General features: G+C 39.0%; 1 protein-coding gene across 1 annotated transcript in view; it reads left to right on the top strand.

The window, feature by feature from the left end:
• Positions 1–20,286, top strand: part of LOC128702866 (RNA-binding protein 33) — a 58,961-nt gene extending 38,675 nt beyond the window's left edge. Inside the window, exons 10-15 of the mRNA XM_053797322.2 lie at positions 4,355–5,607; positions 7,862–8,026; positions 9,493–9,606; positions 13,581–13,832; positions 14,887–15,117; positions 17,537–20,286. Of these exons, the coding sequence (XP_053653297.1) occupies positions 4,355–5,607; positions 7,862–8,026; positions 9,493–9,606; positions 13,581–13,832; positions 14,887–15,117; positions 17,537–17,671 (2,150 nt within the window). The 3' untranslated portion in view covers positions 17,672–20,286. The remainder of the gene's footprint in view (positions 1–4,354; positions 5,608–7,861; positions 8,027–9,492; positions 9,607–13,580; positions 13,833–14,886; positions 15,118–17,536) is intronic.
• Positions 20,287–21,715: the final 1,429 nt, after the last annotated feature.

Below are 21,715 nucleotides of genomic sequence, written 5' to 3' on the forward strand. Positions count from 1 at the left end.
TCCAGGATGGGTCCAGGCGAGAGATGAGTCGCTTGCTCTGTTCTCTACTCTGTCAAGCAGTCGCAGATGAGAGGGGGGCAGGCAAACCAAGAAAGTGGAGCATACTCAAGGTGCGAGTGCTTTGTGCCTCGTGCAGGATCTTGCAACCCCTACTGTCAAGCAGATGGGAGCAGTGAGAAGTGCTGTAAGCATCCTGGCTGCCTTGTTTGCAAGATTTACAACATGGTTCTTCATGGTTAGTTTGAGTCAAATTTCACCCCAAGGATATCAACTTCTTCTCCAGGTGCCAACATCCTCCCATTCATCTTCACTACTGCACCAGCATTACCATCATGGTGCCTAGAGACGATCATCATTTCATGCTTCAGGTGCAAATGTTACTTGCCATCTATTTCCCAAGCTGATATAGCTCTCAGCTGGTGATTGATGTAGCTTAGAGCAGCTGGCATTTCTTCTCTTGGATAAGTGAATGTCAGTGTACAGTCGTCTGCATATGCATGTGATTGTGGGATGAGATGAAGAAGGTCGTTGAAGTAGACATTCCATAACAATGGACCCAGCGCTTCCTTGTGGAACACTTGCTCCCCAATAGGATGTCTTGCTGATTCCGTTCCATTGAGAACTACACTTAGAGATCTACCATGAATGTAGTCACTGAGGAGACATAGCGTAGAGCCTGCAATTCCCAGTGCTTGAAGTTTTGCTAAGAGGCCCTGGTGCCACACCCGTCGGCGCCAGCAATGTCCAGTGCTACTACACAGCTGACTTTGGATTCATCCAGTGACTGGTGCCACTTAGTGGAGAGGTTTAACAACAGATCAGCAGCAGAGTAACCTTTCCTGAAGCCATATTGACAATCACAAAGTAGTGAGTGGTAGTCAAAAAGCTCTGTCATTTGTCTTGAGATTATTGTCTCAAGGATCTTACCAGTGATTGACAGGAGTGACACTGGTCTGTAGTTGCTGATTTCTGCTCTGCTCTTCTTTTTGTGAACAGGGACTACATTCGCCTCTTTCCATAGAGAGGGCCATTTACACTGTGTACTAGGCAGTGCTGAAAGATGCGAGTTAGAGGTGCTGCTAGCTGGTCTGCACATCTTCTCAACAATCTTGGGCTCAACTTGTCTGGGCCCACAGCCTTTTCTTGGTCAAGCGATTTAAGTAGGAAATGCACCTCCTCCTGCCTTATTGTCACCACTGACAGTTTTGACACAGTTCTTGCAGCTAGCCAAGGAGGGTCCCTTGCTGGATCAGGAACTTGCATTTTGGTAGCAAAGTGTTCAGCAAAGAGGTCCGCCTTCTCTTGACTACTAGTAGAGGTGGTCCCATCCTGTCGATTTAGAGGTGGAATAAGTTCATCAGGCAGATAACCTTGTCTGTCCTTTACCAGGGACCACCAGGCCTTGGAGCCTACCCTACCTGATGCTAACTTTCTTTTTAGTGTCCACCTCCCATTTAGCAATGGCCCACTTTTGAACATCACCCATATGCCTACTGGCTTGCATGTGCAAGTTCCTGTTATAGGTGGTAGGATGTCTCTTATACCTTACGCCATGCTTTGTACTTAGCAGTAGCAGCCTCTCTCTGCAAAGCCAAACCAAGGCTGATCTGTAGGCTTCAAAGTCACATATTGCCGGTGAGGAATGTGTTCTTGTTGTAGATTAAGGATGTGTCCAGTGAAGGCTTTCACTTGGTTGTCAACATCCCCTTGGAGAAGAGCATTCCAGTCGGTGGTGGCGAGCTCAGAGCAAAGGGCTGGCCAATTACCTCTTTCCCATAGCCAGGTTGTGCGTGTGGACTCCTCACCTCGTTCTGTCGTAAAAACAGCCTTGTGGTCAGGCAGATCCAACATAGGCCGAGGGGTTGACAAGTGACTATGCCTTCTGCCAGATCACTCACTACTGGGTAAGGGAGGAGCCAGAGATATGAGTAGGGAAATCAACAAAGTTTCTCATGTCAAACACTGCAAGAAGGTCATCAAAGTCCCTCTGTATAAGGTGCTGGTTGAGGTCACCAACAATTATAATATGTTGACAGTTGTGTTGTAGCAGAAGGGAGTCAATATTTTCCATTAGGAAGTTGATAGGGTCTGCATGTTGCCACTGAGGTCTGTACATTGCACATGCTAGTACAGAGGTACTAGTGTTTATACAGAGCTTGAAGAACATTTCAAGATGTGTAGGGGTGGCAACATCAATGTGCTGGGCATGAACACTTTTAGAGAAGCACACAGCAACACCTCCTCCTTGCCCTTGCCTGTCTCTTCTCATCTCTCTCTGTCTCTCTCTCTCTCTCTCTCTCTCTCTGTCTCTGTCTCTGTCTCTCTGTCTCTCTGTCTCTCTCTCTGTCTCTCTCTCTCTCTCTCTGTCTCTCTGTCTCTCTCTCTCTCTCTCTCTCTCTCTCTCTCTCTCTCTCTCTCTCTCTCTCTCTCTGTCTCTCTCTCTCTGTCTCTCTCTCTCTCTCTCTCTCTCTCTCTCTCTCTCTCTCTCTCTCTCTCTCTCTCTCTCTCTCTCTCTCTCTCTCTGTCTCTCTCTCTCTCTCTCTCTCTCTCTCTCTCTCTCTCTCTCTCTCTCTCTCTCTCTGTCTCTCTCTCTCTGTCTGTCTGTCTGTCTCTCTCTCTCTCTCTCTCTCTCTCTCTCTCTCTCTCTCTCTCTCTCTCTCTCTCTCTGTCTCTCTCTCTGCGTGCATGCGTACTCACCTAGTTGTGGTTGCAGGGGTCGAGTCCAAGCTTCTGGCCCCCGCCTCTTCACTGGTCGCTTCTAGATCACTCTCCCTGCACCATGAACTTTATCATACCTCTGCTTAAAGCTGTGAATGGATCCTGCCTCCACCACATTGCTTCCCAAACTATTCCACTTCCTGACTACTCTGTGACTGAAGAAATACTTCCTAACATCCCTGTGATCCATCTGAGTCTTCAACTTCCAACTGTGTCCCCTTGTTGCTGTGTTCTGTCTCTTTCCACTTTGTCAATTCCTCTCGGTATTTTATATGTCGTTATCATGTCCCTCCCCCCCATCTCTCCTGTTCTCTAGTGTCATCAGGTCGATTTCCCTTAATTTCTCCTCGTAGGACATACCCCTTAGCTCTGGGACTAGTCTTGTTGCAAACCTTTGCACTTTCTCTAGTTTCTTTACGTGCTTGGCTAGGTGTGGGTTCCAAACTGGTGCCGCATACTCCAATATGGGCCTAATGTACACAGTGTACAGTCCTGAACGATTCCTTATTAAGATAGCGGAATGCTGTTCTTAGGTTTGCTAGGCGCCCATATGCTGCATCAATTACTTGGTTGATGTGTGCCTCAGGAGATGTGCCTGGTGTTATACTCATCCCAAGATCTTTTTCTTTGAGTGAGGTTTGTAGTCTCTGGGTGCCTAGACTGTACTCTTGTCTGCAGTCTTCTTTGCCCTTCCCCAATCTTCATGACTTTGCACTTGGTGAGGTTGAACTCCAGGAGCCAATTTCTGGACCAGGTCTGCAGCCTGTTCAGATCCCTTTGTAGTTCTGCCTGGTTCTCGTCCGATTGACTTCTTCTTATCAACTTCACATCTTCTGCAAACAGGGACACTTCGGAGTCTATTCCTTCCATCACGTCGTTCACAAATACTAGAAACAGTACTGGTCTTAGGACTAACCCCTGTGGAACCCCACTCGTCACAGGCGCCCACTCTGACACCTCGCCACTTACCGTGACTTGCTGCTGTCTTCCTGTGTTTGTGTGTTAGTGTGAGTATATGTGTGTGTGTGTGTGTGTGTGTGTGTGTGTGTGTGTGTGTGTGTGTGTGTGTGTGTGTGTGTGTGTGTGTGTGTGTGTGTGTGTGTGTGTGTGTTTTAGATTAGAGTGAGTGTAGAGAACTTGTTCTTATTAATTGACATGCAGTTGGAGTGTCATCAAAGTAACATTTATGAAGGGAGAGTGTGTGTTGGACTCTGAAGAGGAGGGGTGGGGATGTTGCAGTCAGAGGGTAATCTGATTGAAATGCCAGCACACTTTTGGAGAGGCAGCAAATGTATGAATGATGTTGAATGCATATTCTTCTTTTGAGTCACTTTGCCTTCGTGGGAGATGGCTGTTGAGTTGAAAAAAAATTGCAGATTTGGTAAAGGCTTATTATTTTTGTAACTGCAGCTTTAATTTTCCCTCTGAAAATTTGCAAACATCTAGAATGAGCACAAGTTTGTACTTAGGCAAATGTAGTTGAAAACTATAGGGTGTTCTGTTAAAAAAGTTTTTTTAAGCAATATTTGCCTCAGTAATAAGGAGGGCAGGGCTTTGGTAGTAGAAATAATCTCAGTATCAGATAAACTGCTTGATAACATTCACAGCCCCTAAATACTTAATACTTTATTCACAGGCCCTGGTGTAGCAAATACTATGCAGTCCCATCAACAAGGCAATCTTCACATGCCTGCCCCACAGCAAAACCAACAAAGACCTCGCTTTATGAGGCCACGAATGCCAACAGGGCAGCAACAAAGTGGGCCCCGTCCTCTTAATCAGAATCGCTTTCGTAGAGGGCTGGGACCTCTAGATCGATCACACCAGGAGCAGCAGATGAATCGACCACGTGATAACACTGGATATCAAATGAGGTTACCACCTCCAACATTCAGTGAACCTCCACCGAGTAACACAGATTCTGTGTATTCACAAGAGTCTCATCGGCATCAACAATTTAATCAACAGCATCAACCAGGACACCACTTTCATCAAGGTCCACCACAGGATTTGTCACCTCACCAGCATGGGCCCCCACTGCAGCGTCACTTGCCACCACCTCATCAACCACCACCTCATCAACCATTACCACATCAACCACCACCACCACTTCATAGCCAGCCCCCTCTCCACTCCCAGCCTCCCCCAGCACATCATCTCCAGCCCCCACCATCCCAGCAGCATCATCAGCCTCAACATCATCAACATATTGAACCACAACACCACCATCCACCACCATCACATCAGCACCCATCTGATTTGCAGCTCCATTCTAACGTACAGCCTAGTCTCCCTCCCCCACAACAACATGGACCTCCACCCCACATTCAGAGCCCTATTAGGCCCTCCCACACTGCTCCCCACAACACACACGTCCCTCCTCCAGAGTTTCATCCTAGACCATCAGTTACTCATCATGATCAATACCCAGCCCAACTTGATACATTTCCCCCAAGAGGTCCACCTCCTGTTCTCACTCATGATGAAAGTGGTAATCATGATTATAATACTGAACACCAATATAATGAACCTCCTCCATCTTGGGATAATCGTTCGCAATCATACACAGATTACAGTAAAGGCTCCAGTGAATCTTACGATGATGATTATTACCAGGAGGGCCAAAATGTAGATACAGATAATATATATCAGGGTGTGTATGGCCAGTATCCAGAATACAATGCAACTTCTGAAGGGTATAGCAGTAATTATCAAAAGCACCAGCAGTATGATGATGAATATCCAAATCAGTATCAACAAGAAGAGTACAGTGAAGGTTATGAAGATTATCAAGATCAACATAACTCTGAAGGTATAGGGATAAACAAGGGTGTTAGAAGCAGACTAGCTGGACGCCTGTCTTTCAACCACAATCCTCATCATCTTCAGGTAATATATTAGGAAATTTTTGTATATTAAGCAGTAGTGGGCTATTGGGATAAAAATAAGTATCAAATGGGGTGCTGCAAAATAACTAGAGCTGAGGAATATGAGTACTGTAATGAAAGACAAAAGAATTTAAAGCATAGATTTGCTCCTGTAACCATCAATAGGTATGTTAATTACAATGTCAGTAGTTAAAATGTAGGCAGTTAAATGAGCGCCTCACACCAAATTATGTAATTGTTAGTAACAATGTTTGTAAGGTGCTGCTACATTGGCTGTTGATGCTGTGTGTGGAAGCTTCAGAACATAGAATGTGAAATTGGCACAAAGACAAACATTACATAAATACCGAGGAAGAAGTGAAGAGGCTTCTGAGTGAGCTAGGTACCTCAAAGGCAATGGGGCCGGATAACCTCTCTCCATGGGTCCTGAGAGAGGGAACAGAGGCACTATGTGTACCCTTAACAACAATATTCAACACATCTATCGAAACAGGGAGATTATCTGAGGTATGGAAGACAGCAAATGTAGTCAAAATTTTTAAAAAAGGAGACAGACATAAAGCACTAAACTACAGACTAGTGTCACTGACATGTATAGTATGCAAAGTCATGGAGAAGATTAGCAGAAGAGTGGTGGAACACCTAGAAAGGAATGATTTCATCAACAGCAGCCAACATGGTTTCAGGGATGGGAAATCCTGTGTTACAAACCTACTGGAGTTCTATGACACAGTGACGGCAGTAAGACGAGAGAGAGGGGTGGGTCGATTGCATTTTCTTGGACTGTAAGAAGGCATTTGACTGCTACACGCAAGAGATTAGTGCAAAAACTGGAGGACCAGTCAGGGATAACAGGGAAGGCACTACAATGGATCAGGGAATATTTGTCAGGAAGACAGCAGCGAGTCATGGTACATGGTGAGGTGTCAGAGTGGGCACCTGTGATGAGTGGGGTCCCACAGGGATCAGTCCCAGGACTAGTGCTGTTTCTGGTATTTGTGAATGACATGACAGAAGGAATAGACTCCAAAGTATCCCTGTTTGCAGATGATGTGAAGTTGATGAGAAGAATTCATTCGGATGAAGACCAGGCAGAACTACAAAGGATCTGGACAGGCTGCAGACCTGGTCCAGAAATTGGCTCCTGAAGTTCAACCCCACCAAGTGCAAAGTCATGAAGATTACGGAAGGGCAAAGAAGACCACAGACGGAGTACAGTCTAGGGGGCCAGAGACTACAAACCTCACTCAAGAAAAAAGATTTTGGAGTGAATATAACACCAGGCACATCTCCTGAGGCTCACATCAACCAAATAACTCTGCAGCATATGGGCGCCTAGCAAACCTAAGAACAGCATTCCACCATCTTAAGGAATCGTTCAGGACCCTGTACACTGTGTACGTTAGGCCCATATTGGAGTATGCGGCACCAGTTTGGAACCCACACCTAGCCAAGCACGTAACGGAACTAGAGGAAGTGCAAAGGTTTGCAACAAAACTAGTCCCAGAGCTAAGGGATATGCCCCACGAGGAGAGGTTAAGGGAAATTGACCTGACGACTCTGGAGGACAGGAGAGATAGGGGGATATGATAATGACATATAAAATACTGAGAGGAATTGACATGGTGGACAAAGAAAGGATGTTCCAGAGATGGGACACAGCAACAAGGGGACACAGTTGGAAGTTGAAGACACAGATGAATCACAGGGATGATAGGAAGTATTTCTTCAGTCACAGAGTAGTCATTAAGTGGAATAGTTTGGGAAGTGATGTAGTGGAGGCAGGATCCATTCATAGCTTTAAGCAGAGGTATCATAAAGCTCATGGTTCAGGGAGAGTGACCCAGTAGCGACCAGTGAAGAGGCAGGGCCAGGAGCTATGACTCGACCCCTGCAACCACAACTAGGTGAGTGCACTGCGTACTTGTCAGTACGCATTAAATAATTACAATAAAAAAGTTTGCCTGATTGGGTTTATAATGATTGTCAATTTATTCTGCATCTTTTTATTGTTTTTTGTTTAATTGCTGTATCAAAAGCATTGCTGAATTAAAATGATAATACTGTCAAGTCAAATGAATACAGATGCAGCTAATGTGACAGTCTGTTGTGGCATTGTTTTGGCAAGATATTGCCACAATAAAATGTCATATTAGTTGTATCCGTGTCCATGTACCTAAGTTTTTGTTGGTAATTCTACCATTATTACTACTGTGAAGTTGGTTTAGTTCATGCTCCTCTCATATTCTTCTCAGGTTAAAGTAATGCAGTCATCTCCACAAGAGCCAGTAACATCTGTTACTCATAACCAAGTTGGACAAAAAATCCAGACAGTTCAAAGACAGACTGGGAAAATTTCACGGAAATTTCGTAGAATCACTCGAAAGAACATAAAGGGCGATGTAGTGTCTGTTAAAAAGGTAAGGAAAGCCATATATAAATTACTGATAGGTACACTATTAATATTTACTTCTTCCCTTGTAAAGGTTCTATTTAAAGTCAACAGCTGTGGAACTCTTAGATAACTGCAAAGGTTTGCTTGAACATAATACTTTATTGGCAATTATTTTTCTTCTACATATCTAGCTGTTAAGCGAATTACAGTAGCTACAGATTCATTTTTAATATTTGCCGAGTTTTCATAAACCTTAGATATGCTAGGTAATGATAAAATACTGTAATATAGTATATTTAGAAAAATAACCTAATAGAAAAATATCATTGAATATAAGAAGTGTCGTGTAAAATACAGTACATCAATTAAGAAATGGTAAATAAAGCAGTGGCACTGGTGAGGAGGTAGAATATATGTTCAGGTTCAGAATGATATTTTTGTTAAGATGGTGATGTGTAGCTTGAGTTAAAGAGGTGAAAATACAGACCTGATGTCAATGTAGCTTTGTGAAGTAATTATTGAATGCGTATTTTATTTGCAGGAAATGTTTTAAACTCGTGTAATCCTTGCCAGACACTTAATTTACCATACACCGTAATCTTAATGCAATGTACGTGGAAAAATAATGCACTTGAATTCTGATCTATCTTGATGCCATTTTTGTTTTATTCTTAGTTTGGGTTTTTACTTGTTTGTCTATATATAATTTATTATTTGTTTCAAAGGATTTTGTATGTACAGCTGTATTGTGAATAATTTGTTTAAAGATCTACTGTTGTTCCCTTTGACCTTCCTACGTGAAACTGGATTTTCACTTCTTAATTTTGGTCAGTCATGGAGCTGGCGTTTGCTACCCATTTGTGAACATACCACCTAGAATGGTATGGCTTGTTGGTCAAAAAAAATTCTCGTCTCTTTTTACTAAAAATGTGGTTAATTGTCCTATGATAGGGTTTTATATTTATAATGATGTTATCAGTCATTTAAGAGTTATACAATATACTGTAATATAGTTCAGTATATGTATAAAAAGAGGGCTTAACAATGGTGCTGCACATAGTTTCTTGCCTTTACATCACTGATAGTGATGTAAAATTCCATTGAGATTGTGGGGTACTTTACCCATACAGTGGACCCCCGACTAACGATCAGCTCCCAACTTGACCAATTATGTAAGTGTATTTTTGTAAGTGCTTTTGTAGGTGTATTTTTGGGGGTCTGAAACGGACTAATCTAATTCACAGTATTCCTTATGGGAACAAATTCGGTCTATAACGGTACCCGATCAGACTTCTGGATTGAAATAATATCGTTAGTCGGGGGTCCACTGTATTTGAAGGGTTGAACACCCCTTCTTTTTTGTATGCAGTACTGGTAAGGTAAATAATGTGCTACGTATGTAGAACTTTTAATGATAGTTGCATAGGAACATCATAGTGTAGACATATTATTTTATGATTTTAATATCCTTGTTTGTTTTTTTACTATTAGATTCCTGTTGATGAAGAAGGTAACCAGATTGGCCCACCAATAACAGAATTTGATATCAGCGACTTAGTCACAGATGGAATGGATAATCCAACATCTTTATTTAATCAACAGCAAGTGAGTATAACATATATTATTTTATATTATTTTTTATTAACACATCTGCTGTTTCCCACCAAGGTAGGGGGGCCCCCCCCCCCCAAAAAAAAAAAAATCTCATCATCATTCACTCCATCACTCTCTTGCCAGAGGCATGCTGACACTACAGTTGTACAACAACAACATTAACATCCCTTCTTCAGAGTGCTGGCACTGTATTTCCCATCTCCAGGATTATGCCAGTTTCCCTGAATCCCTTCATAAATGTTACCTTGCTTACATTCTAACAGCACGTCAAATCCTAAAAACCATCTGTCTCCATTTGCTCCAATCTAACACGCTCACGCACGCTTGCTGGAAGTCAAAGCCCCTCACACACAAAACCTCCTTTACCCCCTCCCTCCAACCTTTCCTAGGCCGACCCCTATCCCAGCTTCCCTCCATTACAGATTTATACATTCGAAGTCATTTCGTTTCTTCCTCTCTTCATGTCCAAATCATCTCAATAACCCCTCTTTAGCCCCCTGGATAATAGTTTTGGTAATCCCACACCTTCTAATCTCCAAACTATGGATTCTTTGCATTATATTCACACCACACATGTATAGTATACCAAATTTTTTTGCACATTGGCCATTTCCCACAAAGGTAGGGTGACCCAAAGAAGGAAACACATTCACCATTACTCAGTAGCTATCTTGCTAAAAGTTCATGAACATTACAGTTCAACTGACCCTTGGAACAGCAACATCCTTGCCCATCTTTCAGAGTGTAAGCAGTGTATTTCTTACCTACAGAACTCTTAAGTCCTGCCAACTGGTTTCCTCAGATATCTTCATAATGTTACCCTGCACATGCTCCAATAGCAGGTAGAATCCCAAAACCCACTTGTCTCTGCTTGTATGAAAATGATGTGTACATAGTACATAAGTAACTCGCACATAGGAGAGGGAAGCTTATGATGATGTTTCGGTGCCTTTTTATTTTTTATATATACATAGTGTACAGTTGCTTAAATTTGTACTCGCCTAATTGTGGTTGCAGGGGTCGAGACTCGGCTCCTGGCCCCGCCTCTTCACTTACCGCTACTGGGTCCTCCCTCTCCCTGCTCCATGAGCTTTATCATACCTCGTCTTAAAACTATGTATGGTTCCTGCCTCCACTACATCACTTGCCAGACTATTCCACTTCCTAACAACTCTGTGGCTAAAGAAATACTTCCTAACATCCCTTTGACTCATCTGAGTCTTCAACTTCCAATTGTGGCCCCTTGTTCCTGTGTCCCATCTCTGGAACATCCTGTCTCTGTCCACCTTATCTACTCCATGCAGTATTTTGTATGCCGTTATCATGTCACCCTTGACCCTCCTGTCCTCCAGTGTCATCAGACCGATTTCCCTTAACCTTTCTTCATAAGACATTCCCCTTAGCTCTGGAACCAGCCTTGTTGCAAACCTTTGCACTTTCTCTAATTTCTTGACATGCTTCACCAGGTGTGGGTTCCAAACTGGTGCTGCATGCTCCAGTATGGGCCTGATGTACACAGTGTATAGAGTCTTGAATGATTCCTTACTGAGGTATCAGAACCCTATTCTCAGGTTTGCCTGGCGCCCATATGCCGAAGCAGTTATCTGGTTAATGTGTGCTTCTGGTGACATGCACTGTATTATACTCACCCCTAGATCTTTCTCCTTGAGTGAGGTTTGCAGTGTTTGGCCACCTAGCCTATACTCTGTCTGCAGTCTTCTTTGCCCTTTCCCGATCTTCATGACTTTGCATTTAGCGGGGTTAAATTCTAGGAGCCAGTTGCTGGACCACGCGTCCAGCCTGTCCAGGTCTCTCTGTAGACCTGTCTGATCCGCATCTGATTTAATTCTCCTCATTAACTTCACATCATCTGCAAACAGGGACACTTCTGAGTCTATCCCTTCCGACACATCATTCACATATTCCAAGAATAGCACTGGTCCCAGGACTGACCCCTGTGGGACCCCGCTCGTCACAGGCACCCACTGTGATACCTCATCAAGTACCATGACTCGTTTTGCCTCCCTGTCAAGTATTCTCTGATCCATGCAGTGCCCTTCCTGTTATACATGCCTGATCCTCTAGCTTCTTCACTAATCTCTTGTGAGGAACTGTGTCAGAGGCCTTCTTATAGTCCAAGAAAATGTAATCAACCCACCCCTCCCTCATGTCTTACTTCAGTTACCTTGTCATAAAATGCCAGTAGGTTTGTGACACAGGATTTGGTGTGTATCTATGTATGTATATTTTTTAACTTGGTGACCATCTTCTAGTAAGGCATTGTGATCCAAAGAAGAAAGCACATTCACCATCATTCATTTAATTGCTGTCTTGCCAGAAGTGTGCTGGCATCACAGACTACCCTCTGAGTGCAGCGTCCCACCCTGCCTTCACAGTTCAAGCACAGCTCTTGTATATATATTTTTTAACACCAGTCGTCCCTCACCATGATGATGTGACCCAAAAAAATAAACTTGTTTATCATTATTCTTTCAATCATTGTTTTTATCACATTCAGTTATCAATTCACTGAATTGGAGAGGTTGCACCAAGCCTCATAATGGATACATACAAAAAGATACATATAGAGAAGATACAAAAAAAAATTGAGGAAGACTTTCTAACTCCATTAATAGGCAGAACATGAATCCATAACTATACACTGAGGAAGAGGAGCTGCCAAAAGGATACTAGAATTTTTTCTTTCTAAACAGAGTGGTAGAACATTGGAATACATTACTATAGAAAGTAGTAAGTGCTACCATCAGCAGAAAATTTTAAATATAATGTGATAGACTAAACTGACAAGACCTCACAAGTTTAGTCCTGGTCTTAGAGCTACACTAGTAATTGCCAATAATCATTTTTTCATTGCTATTTTTCCCATCAAATGTAAAATTATAATTTGAGTGTATGCATTTTGAGATATAAAAAATATGGACAACCCTATTTCTATAATCACCCATGCAGATTTGGTACCTGCTTTCTAATGCTGCTAATATTGATAATGATAATAGTAACGATAGTCACCCTGCCTCGGTGGGAGATGGCTTACTTGTTAAAAAAAAAAAAAAATAGTAACGATGATTCATACTATAACTGAATTATTTATTATTAGCACAATGACCGATTCCCACCAAGGCAGGGTGGCCCGAAAAAGGAAAACTTTCACCATCATTCACTCTGAATTATATACTGTATTTTTAGAGAAAGCTCAGTCACTTATGAGAGGTTGTGACTGAATGATAGATGGATATATCTTTGTGTAGGTTGTTTGTTTATAAAGCAAAGGAAAATATTGCAGAAAATTTAATTATTTGAACAATATTTTTTTGTTAACACATCAGCTGTTTCCCACCAAGGCAGGGTGGCCCAAAAAAGGAGAAGACTTGATTTATTACATATTGATTATATGACATTTCACAATTAACTCCTAAGTAGAAAATGATAATGGGATTATATATCTATTTGTCCTGGACCATCATCATTTGGTCAAGAATGGACTGAAAGGTTATCTCAGTTTTATCTCCAATTTTTTACTTTTTGTGACTTGTCAGAGTCATGATATTGTGATCTTATCATCATAGCCTATAAAATAAATATGTATTTTATGGAAAAAATATAGCCAAGAGACTGTTTGGGGATTGAAATGAAAGTTCTTTATGGCAGAGGATGAGTTTATGTGGAAATGCAAACCTCACTTGATATGTCAACTGTGTACAGTTATACACTAAATCATGGTGAGTGGCTTTAATATTGTGGAAGAACATTTCCACATTGACTTAAAGTATGTTATTATGTTACTGGAGGATACATGTGAATGGGTGTGCTTTATTATGCTTGATCTCCCAGTTTACATTTGAAAAGCAAAATGCTTGTGGTATACATTTCTTCTCACTAATTACTCTTAGATAAATTGGCTGTTTTAATCTTTGTATAATAAGTGAACATTGTTTTTTGTGCAGCAACGTGTACCTGTAGTCAAGACCTTGCGACAAATAGTAAGAAAGGTGCCAGTTTCTCAGCAACAACAGCAACAGCAGTCACAATCTCAAATCAAGCTAAGGGATGCTCCACAGATTAGTCAGTCCACACAGCAGCAGCAGCAGCAGCAGCAGCAGCAGCAGCAACAGCAACAACAGCAGCAACAGCAGCAACAACAGCAACAAGTTAAATTTGTAAAGAGGACAGTTGTTTCTTCAGATGTGTCATCACAGGTTAGGACCAAATTTTAATTTCTGCTATTATGTCTAGATCATGAATTAGATAAAAAATGTTTTAATTAATATGCAAACATGTGAGAATTCTAAATTCAGGACAAAGTACACCTGCCCCTGAAAACAGTATAATAAAAAGTTGTTCTCCATTAATCCATACAGTTTCTCTTTACTTACAAAATCTTCATGTCAGTCTTGGAAAAAGTTCTTTTTACTTCATTTGAATACCACTGGAGATGCATTAAATGTAGCAATTTTGCCAATTTCACACAAATTTCAAAAGATGCCAATTTCCAAATAGGGTCCAGAATATACAAGATGGACATTCCTGGCACTAAAATAACATTTCCTCTGTTCATTAGTCATGTCCCCACGCCCCTCTTACATTTCTTTTGCTTTCCACTTCGAATTTTTATTCTCACCAAAAAAATAGAAGATTTACTGTTATGCAGCCTACTACATTAGTGTAGAAATGGTATAAATAATATCAGCGCACTTGTGAAAGAATATTAGACTCACCAGTTGACGTGTATTGGACATGTGGCATGATTTGTTTACTTTTGAACTTTGGCAAAAATCGAACATTTCTGCTACTTTGAGCTCAATTTCAAGGTACTTTTCATTGTGAAACCAATCAAAATCATCTCAATTTCTGTAATATGTCTTCCATTCTATAAAATGAGACCAGGAAAACTAGAATACAACCATAAATAGCATACGAAAATACACTGCAAAGTCGCTGTTTTAAACCAAAAATACGGTCCAAGTTTTTTTTTTTCTCATTACGCACTGTGTGCTGCAGGATTTTTTTTATACTGTGCACAGTGACCACATAGACCCATACTTTCATATGTAGGCTTACCATCTTTCACTAGATTTGAAGGCGCTAGAATTTATGCCTACTAGTATGTCAATAACCCTGGTGTGTAAGCCGTACTAGTACGTCGGAAACCCTGAAAGGGTTAAGTGAGGAGAGTCTGTAGTACATACATGCAATAAAATAAAGTAGCTAATCCATATTAATATATAATGCTAAAGTGATATACATTTTCAGTCAAATACAGCAGGTCGGCGCATAGTGACAGCAGGCACACAGCAGTCAGTGAGTGGTGGAGTTGTGCATCGCCCAGGTGGTGGCATTCGTCGGGTAATCAGTTCAACCTCCTCGTCTAAATCAGCTGATGGACATGACCTACCCACTGTCCAGCTATGTGATTTGCCAACCAATCTCACTTTGTCAGATATCAATCAAATGGTGGCTAATGCAGGGGTAGGGCAACCTTTGGTATGTATATATTTACTGCAGCACCTGTTTTTCTTTATCTGGCTATATTTAACCTCTTCATTCTCAGGACTCCAAAAAAATTAAAATTGCTCTCAGTGTCCACTTTTTTTTTCTTTTTTTTTTTTTTTTAAAGAAAATTCTTGTGAAATGTTAGAAAATTGTTTTCTGAAGGTAATAATATCATGAGTATGGAATTTGATGAAAAATTTATGAAATTACACAGGCACAAAGTTAGCAGTCTGAGTGCAATTTACTCATTGGCAATTTTGCCCACTTTGAGTCTTATATTAAGCCATTTCCATTGCTCAATTTAATTAAATTTTTAGCTATTTTGTTAGTATACACATACAGCTATTGTAACTACCCTATAAAGTGCACATTCCAGACACTAAAACAGTATTTCCTGTGTTCATTAAATCATTTCCTTAGGCCTCTCCTATATTACACTTCCCTTCCATTTTGAATTCATCTTTACATAAAAAAAATTGAATATTTCTGCTGCTTTGAGCCCAGTTTCAATATACTTCAGTCTTGAAACCCACAGAAATCATATCTGTTTCAGTAGTAAGTCTTCCATTCTGTCAAATGATACCAAGAAATAGCCTAAAAAATTATAAAACATCCTAGAAAAATACCTGAAAGTTGCTATTTTAACCCTTTCTCTGTCCACAACCCCAAAATTAATATTGCTCTCAGTGTCTACATTAAAAAAAAAAAAAAGATTTCTTACCTGGTGGTAATAAAACAAGTCAAAATTTTTGATCAGTATTTACCCAAATATAATGATGTGAAGTTTAAGGTCAGTGATCTTCTGACTGCCACATTTCGATAACCAAGCACTCCGCATTTTTTCTATTTTATTATTTTGTTCTTTTTTTCTGGGGTATTCTATTTTTTACATTTTCCAGTAACTTTTGTGGCCCATGAGATCTATATCATACACAATGTACATATATCTACCTGTTGTATGTAAGACAATACCCACACTAATAGTGTCATCAGTACATACATTGTTTACAAAATAACATGAACACACAGGTACAAATGTTTCACATTACTAAGGTTCCAATATTTTTTGTTTAATGCTTTGGTCATCTCCCACTGAGGCAAGGTGACTCAAAAAAGAAACACTTTCACCATCATTCACACATAATCACTGTATGTATGTATATACAGGCACTGAACATCCTTGGAAAAGGATGGAGGAAGGGGGTTGAGGAGGTTTTGTGTGCAAGGGGCATGGACATTCAGCAGGCATGTGTGAGTGTATTAGATAGGAGTGAGTGGAGGCAAATAGTTATTATTACTGCTTAGATGACTCTTCGAACTGTACCACCCACCCTCCACCTCTCTTTCAGAGTGAAGGCACTGTACTTTCTACTCCCAAGACTTGAATCCAGTTAACTAGCTTCTCTGAATTTTGTCATAAATGTTACTTTGTTCACACTCCAACAGTATGCCAAGTCATAAAACACCATGCCTCCACTACTGCCAGACACACTCACACAAGGCATTTGATATTATATAACTTATCAGTTAAATATTGTTTAACAAAAGCACACTGTTTGAAAACTTTATTGATACTGGACAGTAAAATCTCTTATTCAAAATAATGTGTGTATATGGGTTCAGAAACCAGTAAATGTAATGTATACCTGATATTGTATGACTCAGTCAAATCTGTATCAGTGAATTCAGAATCAGATGATTTTTCTTAAGGATATTCTGAATTTTTGCTTTTATTTTGACATTTGTAACTTCAAAATTTTTCCTAATTAAAGTTTTTTGTAAAGTATTTTCTCTCTTGAAGAATTTAGAATTTTAGAGATTTAAAGTTTCATTTTTTCTGAATAATAGAATTCTGAATAGTAGAATTTTGTATAATAGAATTCTGTATAATAGAATTCTGTATAATAGAATTCTGTATAATAGAATTCTGTATAATAGAATTCTGTATAATAGAATTCTGTATAATAGAATTCTGTATAATAGAATTCTGAATAATAGAATTCTGAATAATAGAATTCTAAATAATAGAATTTTGAATAATAGAATTTTGAATAATGGAATTCTGTGTAATAGAATTCTGTATAATAGAATTCTGTATAATAGAATTTTGAATTAACCCTTAAATTGTCCAAATGTAGATCTATGTTCATGTGCGTAGCACTCCGAACTTTTTATTTCACATGCTGTCTTATGTGAAAAGAACATAGATCTACGCTGGAGCACTACGCACGTGAACCTAGATCTACGTTTGGACAGTTTAAGGGTTAAAGATGTTTTCATGCCATGGCCATTTACCACCTAGGGAGGATGAGATGCTTATTGCAGTATTTAGAAACACTTACCTATCCTCACAGTACTTAAGTTAATCACATATGAGAAAAATGCTTTAGGTTACTGTGTCTTTTTCCAGAGTGTTGACTATGTGCCGGGTTCTCAGGAGTGCATTATAACATTTAGAGTGCCAGAAGTTGCAGCAAAATTCTACCAGAAAATTAACAGGAGAATGGTAAATATGTCATTCATAAGAGCAAAGATGATTCTGTAAGAGTTTTTTTTTTTTTTTTTTAAGTGATCTCGCCATTTAGATTGTCTAAATATTAGCATTTTTTATTATTCAAGGTTGTTTCAAACCAATATGGTTTTCTAAGCACTAAGGCATTTTGGAGATATTTAAGAATTTGTATACAATATTGAAGCTGTTTTGTTCAAGTTCCCATTTTATTTAAAAAATTTGGAGTAAAATCAGGAATTATGTGGCATTAGTTGCAATTATTCAGATGTCTGTCCACCAGTATAAATATTTGATGCCTTGGTCCTATGAATTGTTCCATGAAGCAGGGTGGCATATACAAGGTATAGGCAAAATTTGATTTTAACTTTTATATGGAACTTATCTCATGTAGCTGTAAACTGTTGGCGTGTAAGTTTTTTTTTCAGTACATTGGGTGTCTCCCACCGAGGCAGGGCAACCCAAAAAAGAAAGAAACACTTTCACCATCATTCAATACTTTGCTCTTCATTGGATATGAAATGAAATACACTACTTACTATTAATTTTGTTTTTCAACAAACTTTAGGTTAGTCAGGCTTTGTTCCCATACATGGTTCATAGCTTTATTGTAAGTTCTTACTGTAGTAAGTCATTGATTTGAAATAGCTATTGTAAGTGATGATTACTTTCCTACTAGTTACTTTAAACAATCAGGATAAAGGCATATAATGGTATGAGTCATGTTGTAGAATCTAATTGTATGTTTAGCTGATTTTGTTAATGGATTTATTTAGAAGTTATAACCACTAAACAACTTTTGTCATCACGAAAGACAACAGCTTTATGGAAAAATAATTATGCACAAAATTACCTGAAAGGCACTGTAGCAACTCTGCCCTACCTCTCACCACTCTGCCACCATGGGAAATAAAATTAATTTTCTGCATTGTGTCTGCTGATGAGCATCCCTGCTGTCATTGTGCTGCCACCTGTTATTATTTGGCTGTATTTCATGTACCTAGAGAGAAGCAGAATTTAAAATATTACATATTGATATTGTATAGTGATCCAAATTATAGTTTGATGAACACACAACCTGTATATGTACCTTGATTGTATATATGGAACAATTAGTGTTATGAAGTCCTCTCTATTGGATGATATTTCTTTAGGAGGTTTACATGTGGAAAGTCACCCATTTGAGGGAATTTTCATAACATTATCTGTCGCAAACGCTTTAAGAGGAACACTTGATAAGAGCACTTGCCATAATTTATGTTGCCATTGACCCTCGTATATGGGTATGGTTGGTGCCAGTTTGATGATGGTTGTGTAGCTGGTATTGTCCTGTAAATTATGTGTTACTTCAAGATGTGTGTACTTTTTATGATTTATGGGGCAATAGGCTAATAACCATGCCATGCTGAGCACCTTTCTTGCTGGAGATATTAATATAGATTTGTTAATCTACTGTTATTCATGATTTTTAAGAACTTAAACCATCTTTGGGCAGATAGTCATAGCTCTAGAATACTGTTGATACCATTTTAATCTGTAGATCCAGCAAATAGGGGCAAGTGTTGATTATATTGTATTTTCTACATTCAAAGCAAAACATGTTTTTGAAAACATCTTGCAACTTTGGAGGAGTCGAGATTATGCTTCTCAGTCTTAATTTGTTGCTGTAGTTGCTGTGTTTCTGCCATGGCTCATTATAATTATTATACTGTCCTTGTGTTACAACTGGCTGCTGCTGCTGTGCTGTTTTTCGGGAGGCAAGGAAAACTGGAAATAACTTTTATGTAATTTAATTATTTGTAATGCTATAGAGACGTGTTTTCTAAAAGATAGAAATAAGTCAGTCACATCAATGTTCACACTAAGGTGGTGTATTGTGCACCTTACAACCAAATGCCTACTTCAGAAAATGGTCATTATTTACATGCTGCAATAACAATAACCCAGTTGTCTTGTGTTGATAATTATAGTAGAGTAATACTATAACAATAGGTTAGTTCTGTAAAGCTTCCTCATGTTTTTACTGTTATTAAGGCTGAAGTTTTATCACAAAGAACTTAAAAATGCTATAGAGCAACAGCTTCTCTGTTACTATTGCCATTAACATTTCTAGTGACAATATGAAAATTTCATTGTCTCAGATAGCAGTGATGATATATTCCAGCTGTCTCAGATAGCAGTGATGGTACACTCCAACTGTATCAGAGAGCAGTGATGGTACACCCCAATTATCTCAGATAGCAGTGATGGTATACTCCAGCTGTCTCAGATAGCAGTGATGGTACACTCCAACTGCCTCAGATAGCAGTGATGGTACACTCCAACTGTATCAGAGAGCAGTATGGTACACTCCAACTGTCTCGGATAGCATTTATGGTATGCTCCAACTGTATCAGAGAGCAGTGATGGTACACTCCAATTGTCTCGGATAGCAGTGATGGTACATCCCAGCTGTCTTTGATATCAGTGATGGTACACTCCAACTGTCTTGGATAGCAGTGATGGTGCACTCCAACTGCAAAATTTTCCAGTGTTTGAGGTTTAGCATTTTATGAATACATTGTATTTGAGCAGTATGCATACATAGAAATATATATTATATTTAGCAAGTGTATAAGTGTTGTTGGTGTGATATTAAAGACACACATGCAGCCAGTTGTTTTTGAGTCCTTTATTGTAAAGTTTTTATGAACCTCATTTATAAAGCAAGAGAAGGATTTTTAAAGAAATTATGACCTACTACTGTTTGATGTCTTATACTAGATGAGGTCTTCAGACTGAAGTCATAAGACAATCAGCAGCATGTCAGTCTCTCACATTCATGGCTAACAAATCACTGAGAAAATGATGTTTCTGTAAGTCATAGTTGAAGCTTAAAAGAATAAACAGATTCTTAGAAATAATATTAAAGACTTGGGTGAAAGCTTATACATAGGTTATAATGGCCATAGTGATATATTTCTTTTGTATAAAGTTAATTTTATTTTGTTTACTAAGAGATGAGAAGTGTGTTACAGTTCTTAGAAACACATTTGTAGTTTTCCAATATATGGCTTTAAAAATCTAGTCACTTGAGAAGCTCACAATTTTTTTCCTGAATATGCAATTTATATTTCAGAAACTGTCCATATTGGATGAAATTCCGTATTTTGATACCCAAAAAAAAAAAACATTTCTTGAGTTTTTCTAAATATGGTGCCTAAGATAATCTTCAGTGACTATGTCACTGGTAATGTATACCTGTTTTAAGGTAATGGTTGCTACTATATAATGGTTCTTGAGTCTTGTTAGAACCATTATAACTTCATTAGTAAACCCTGTGGGATAAAATTAAGTTCCAATTGAGGCAGACCATGTCAGTGGACATGAGTTTTAACATGTATTCTGAGTCTACATGATTGTGTTATAATTTCAGAATATGTGGCACAAAATAATTAAGGATTGCACTATAGGTTCATGCTCTGAATTGTTTAGAGTAAGTTTTGGGATGGAATTAAATGATTAACAAGGATTATGAAAGTATGTTGCACTCACTCTTTTTTTTTTATTAGAAATGATCCTAATATATATATAGCAAAAAAAAATTACTGCCAATGAGTTGAAGGTGTTAAATGCCTTCAGTAATGGTTTTGCTGTGTAGTGAAAGATTAAAATACTCATTTGAGGCATTAAAGGTGATAAAGTATCAAGATTCAAGCATCAGTAGGGTTTAATGGAGGTTATTCTATTCTTGTTAGAACTGATACTTAAGGATATTTAGAATATTTTATTTTAAACTAGTTTATGTATTGAATCTTAGAGGATGTGTTTTCCATGGATGGGTCATTAGCTAGATATCAATGTGCTAATAATAGGTGAAGATATAATGATTATTATTTTAGGTTTAAGCATTTAATAATCTTATGTTCAACTCCTACGTATTTCTCTTTTGTTTTACTTTTAAGATGGTTTGGTCACTTTATGGTTTGATTATTGGTGAGTATTGCCCAATTTGAATGTGAAATACGATAAAGACAAAATTAAAGATTTTGTTGGGTTAAATATACTTACAGTTGGTCAGAGAACTGCAGGTATAAATTT

This window comes from Cherax quadricarinatus, chromosome 82, assembly GCF_038502225.1.
Source record: "Cherax quadricarinatus isolate ZL_2023a chromosome 82, ASM3850222v1, whole genome shotgun sequence".
Classification (NCBI taxonomy): Eukaryota; Metazoa; Arthropoda; class Malacostraca; order Decapoda; family Parastacidae; genus Cherax; species Cherax quadricarinatus.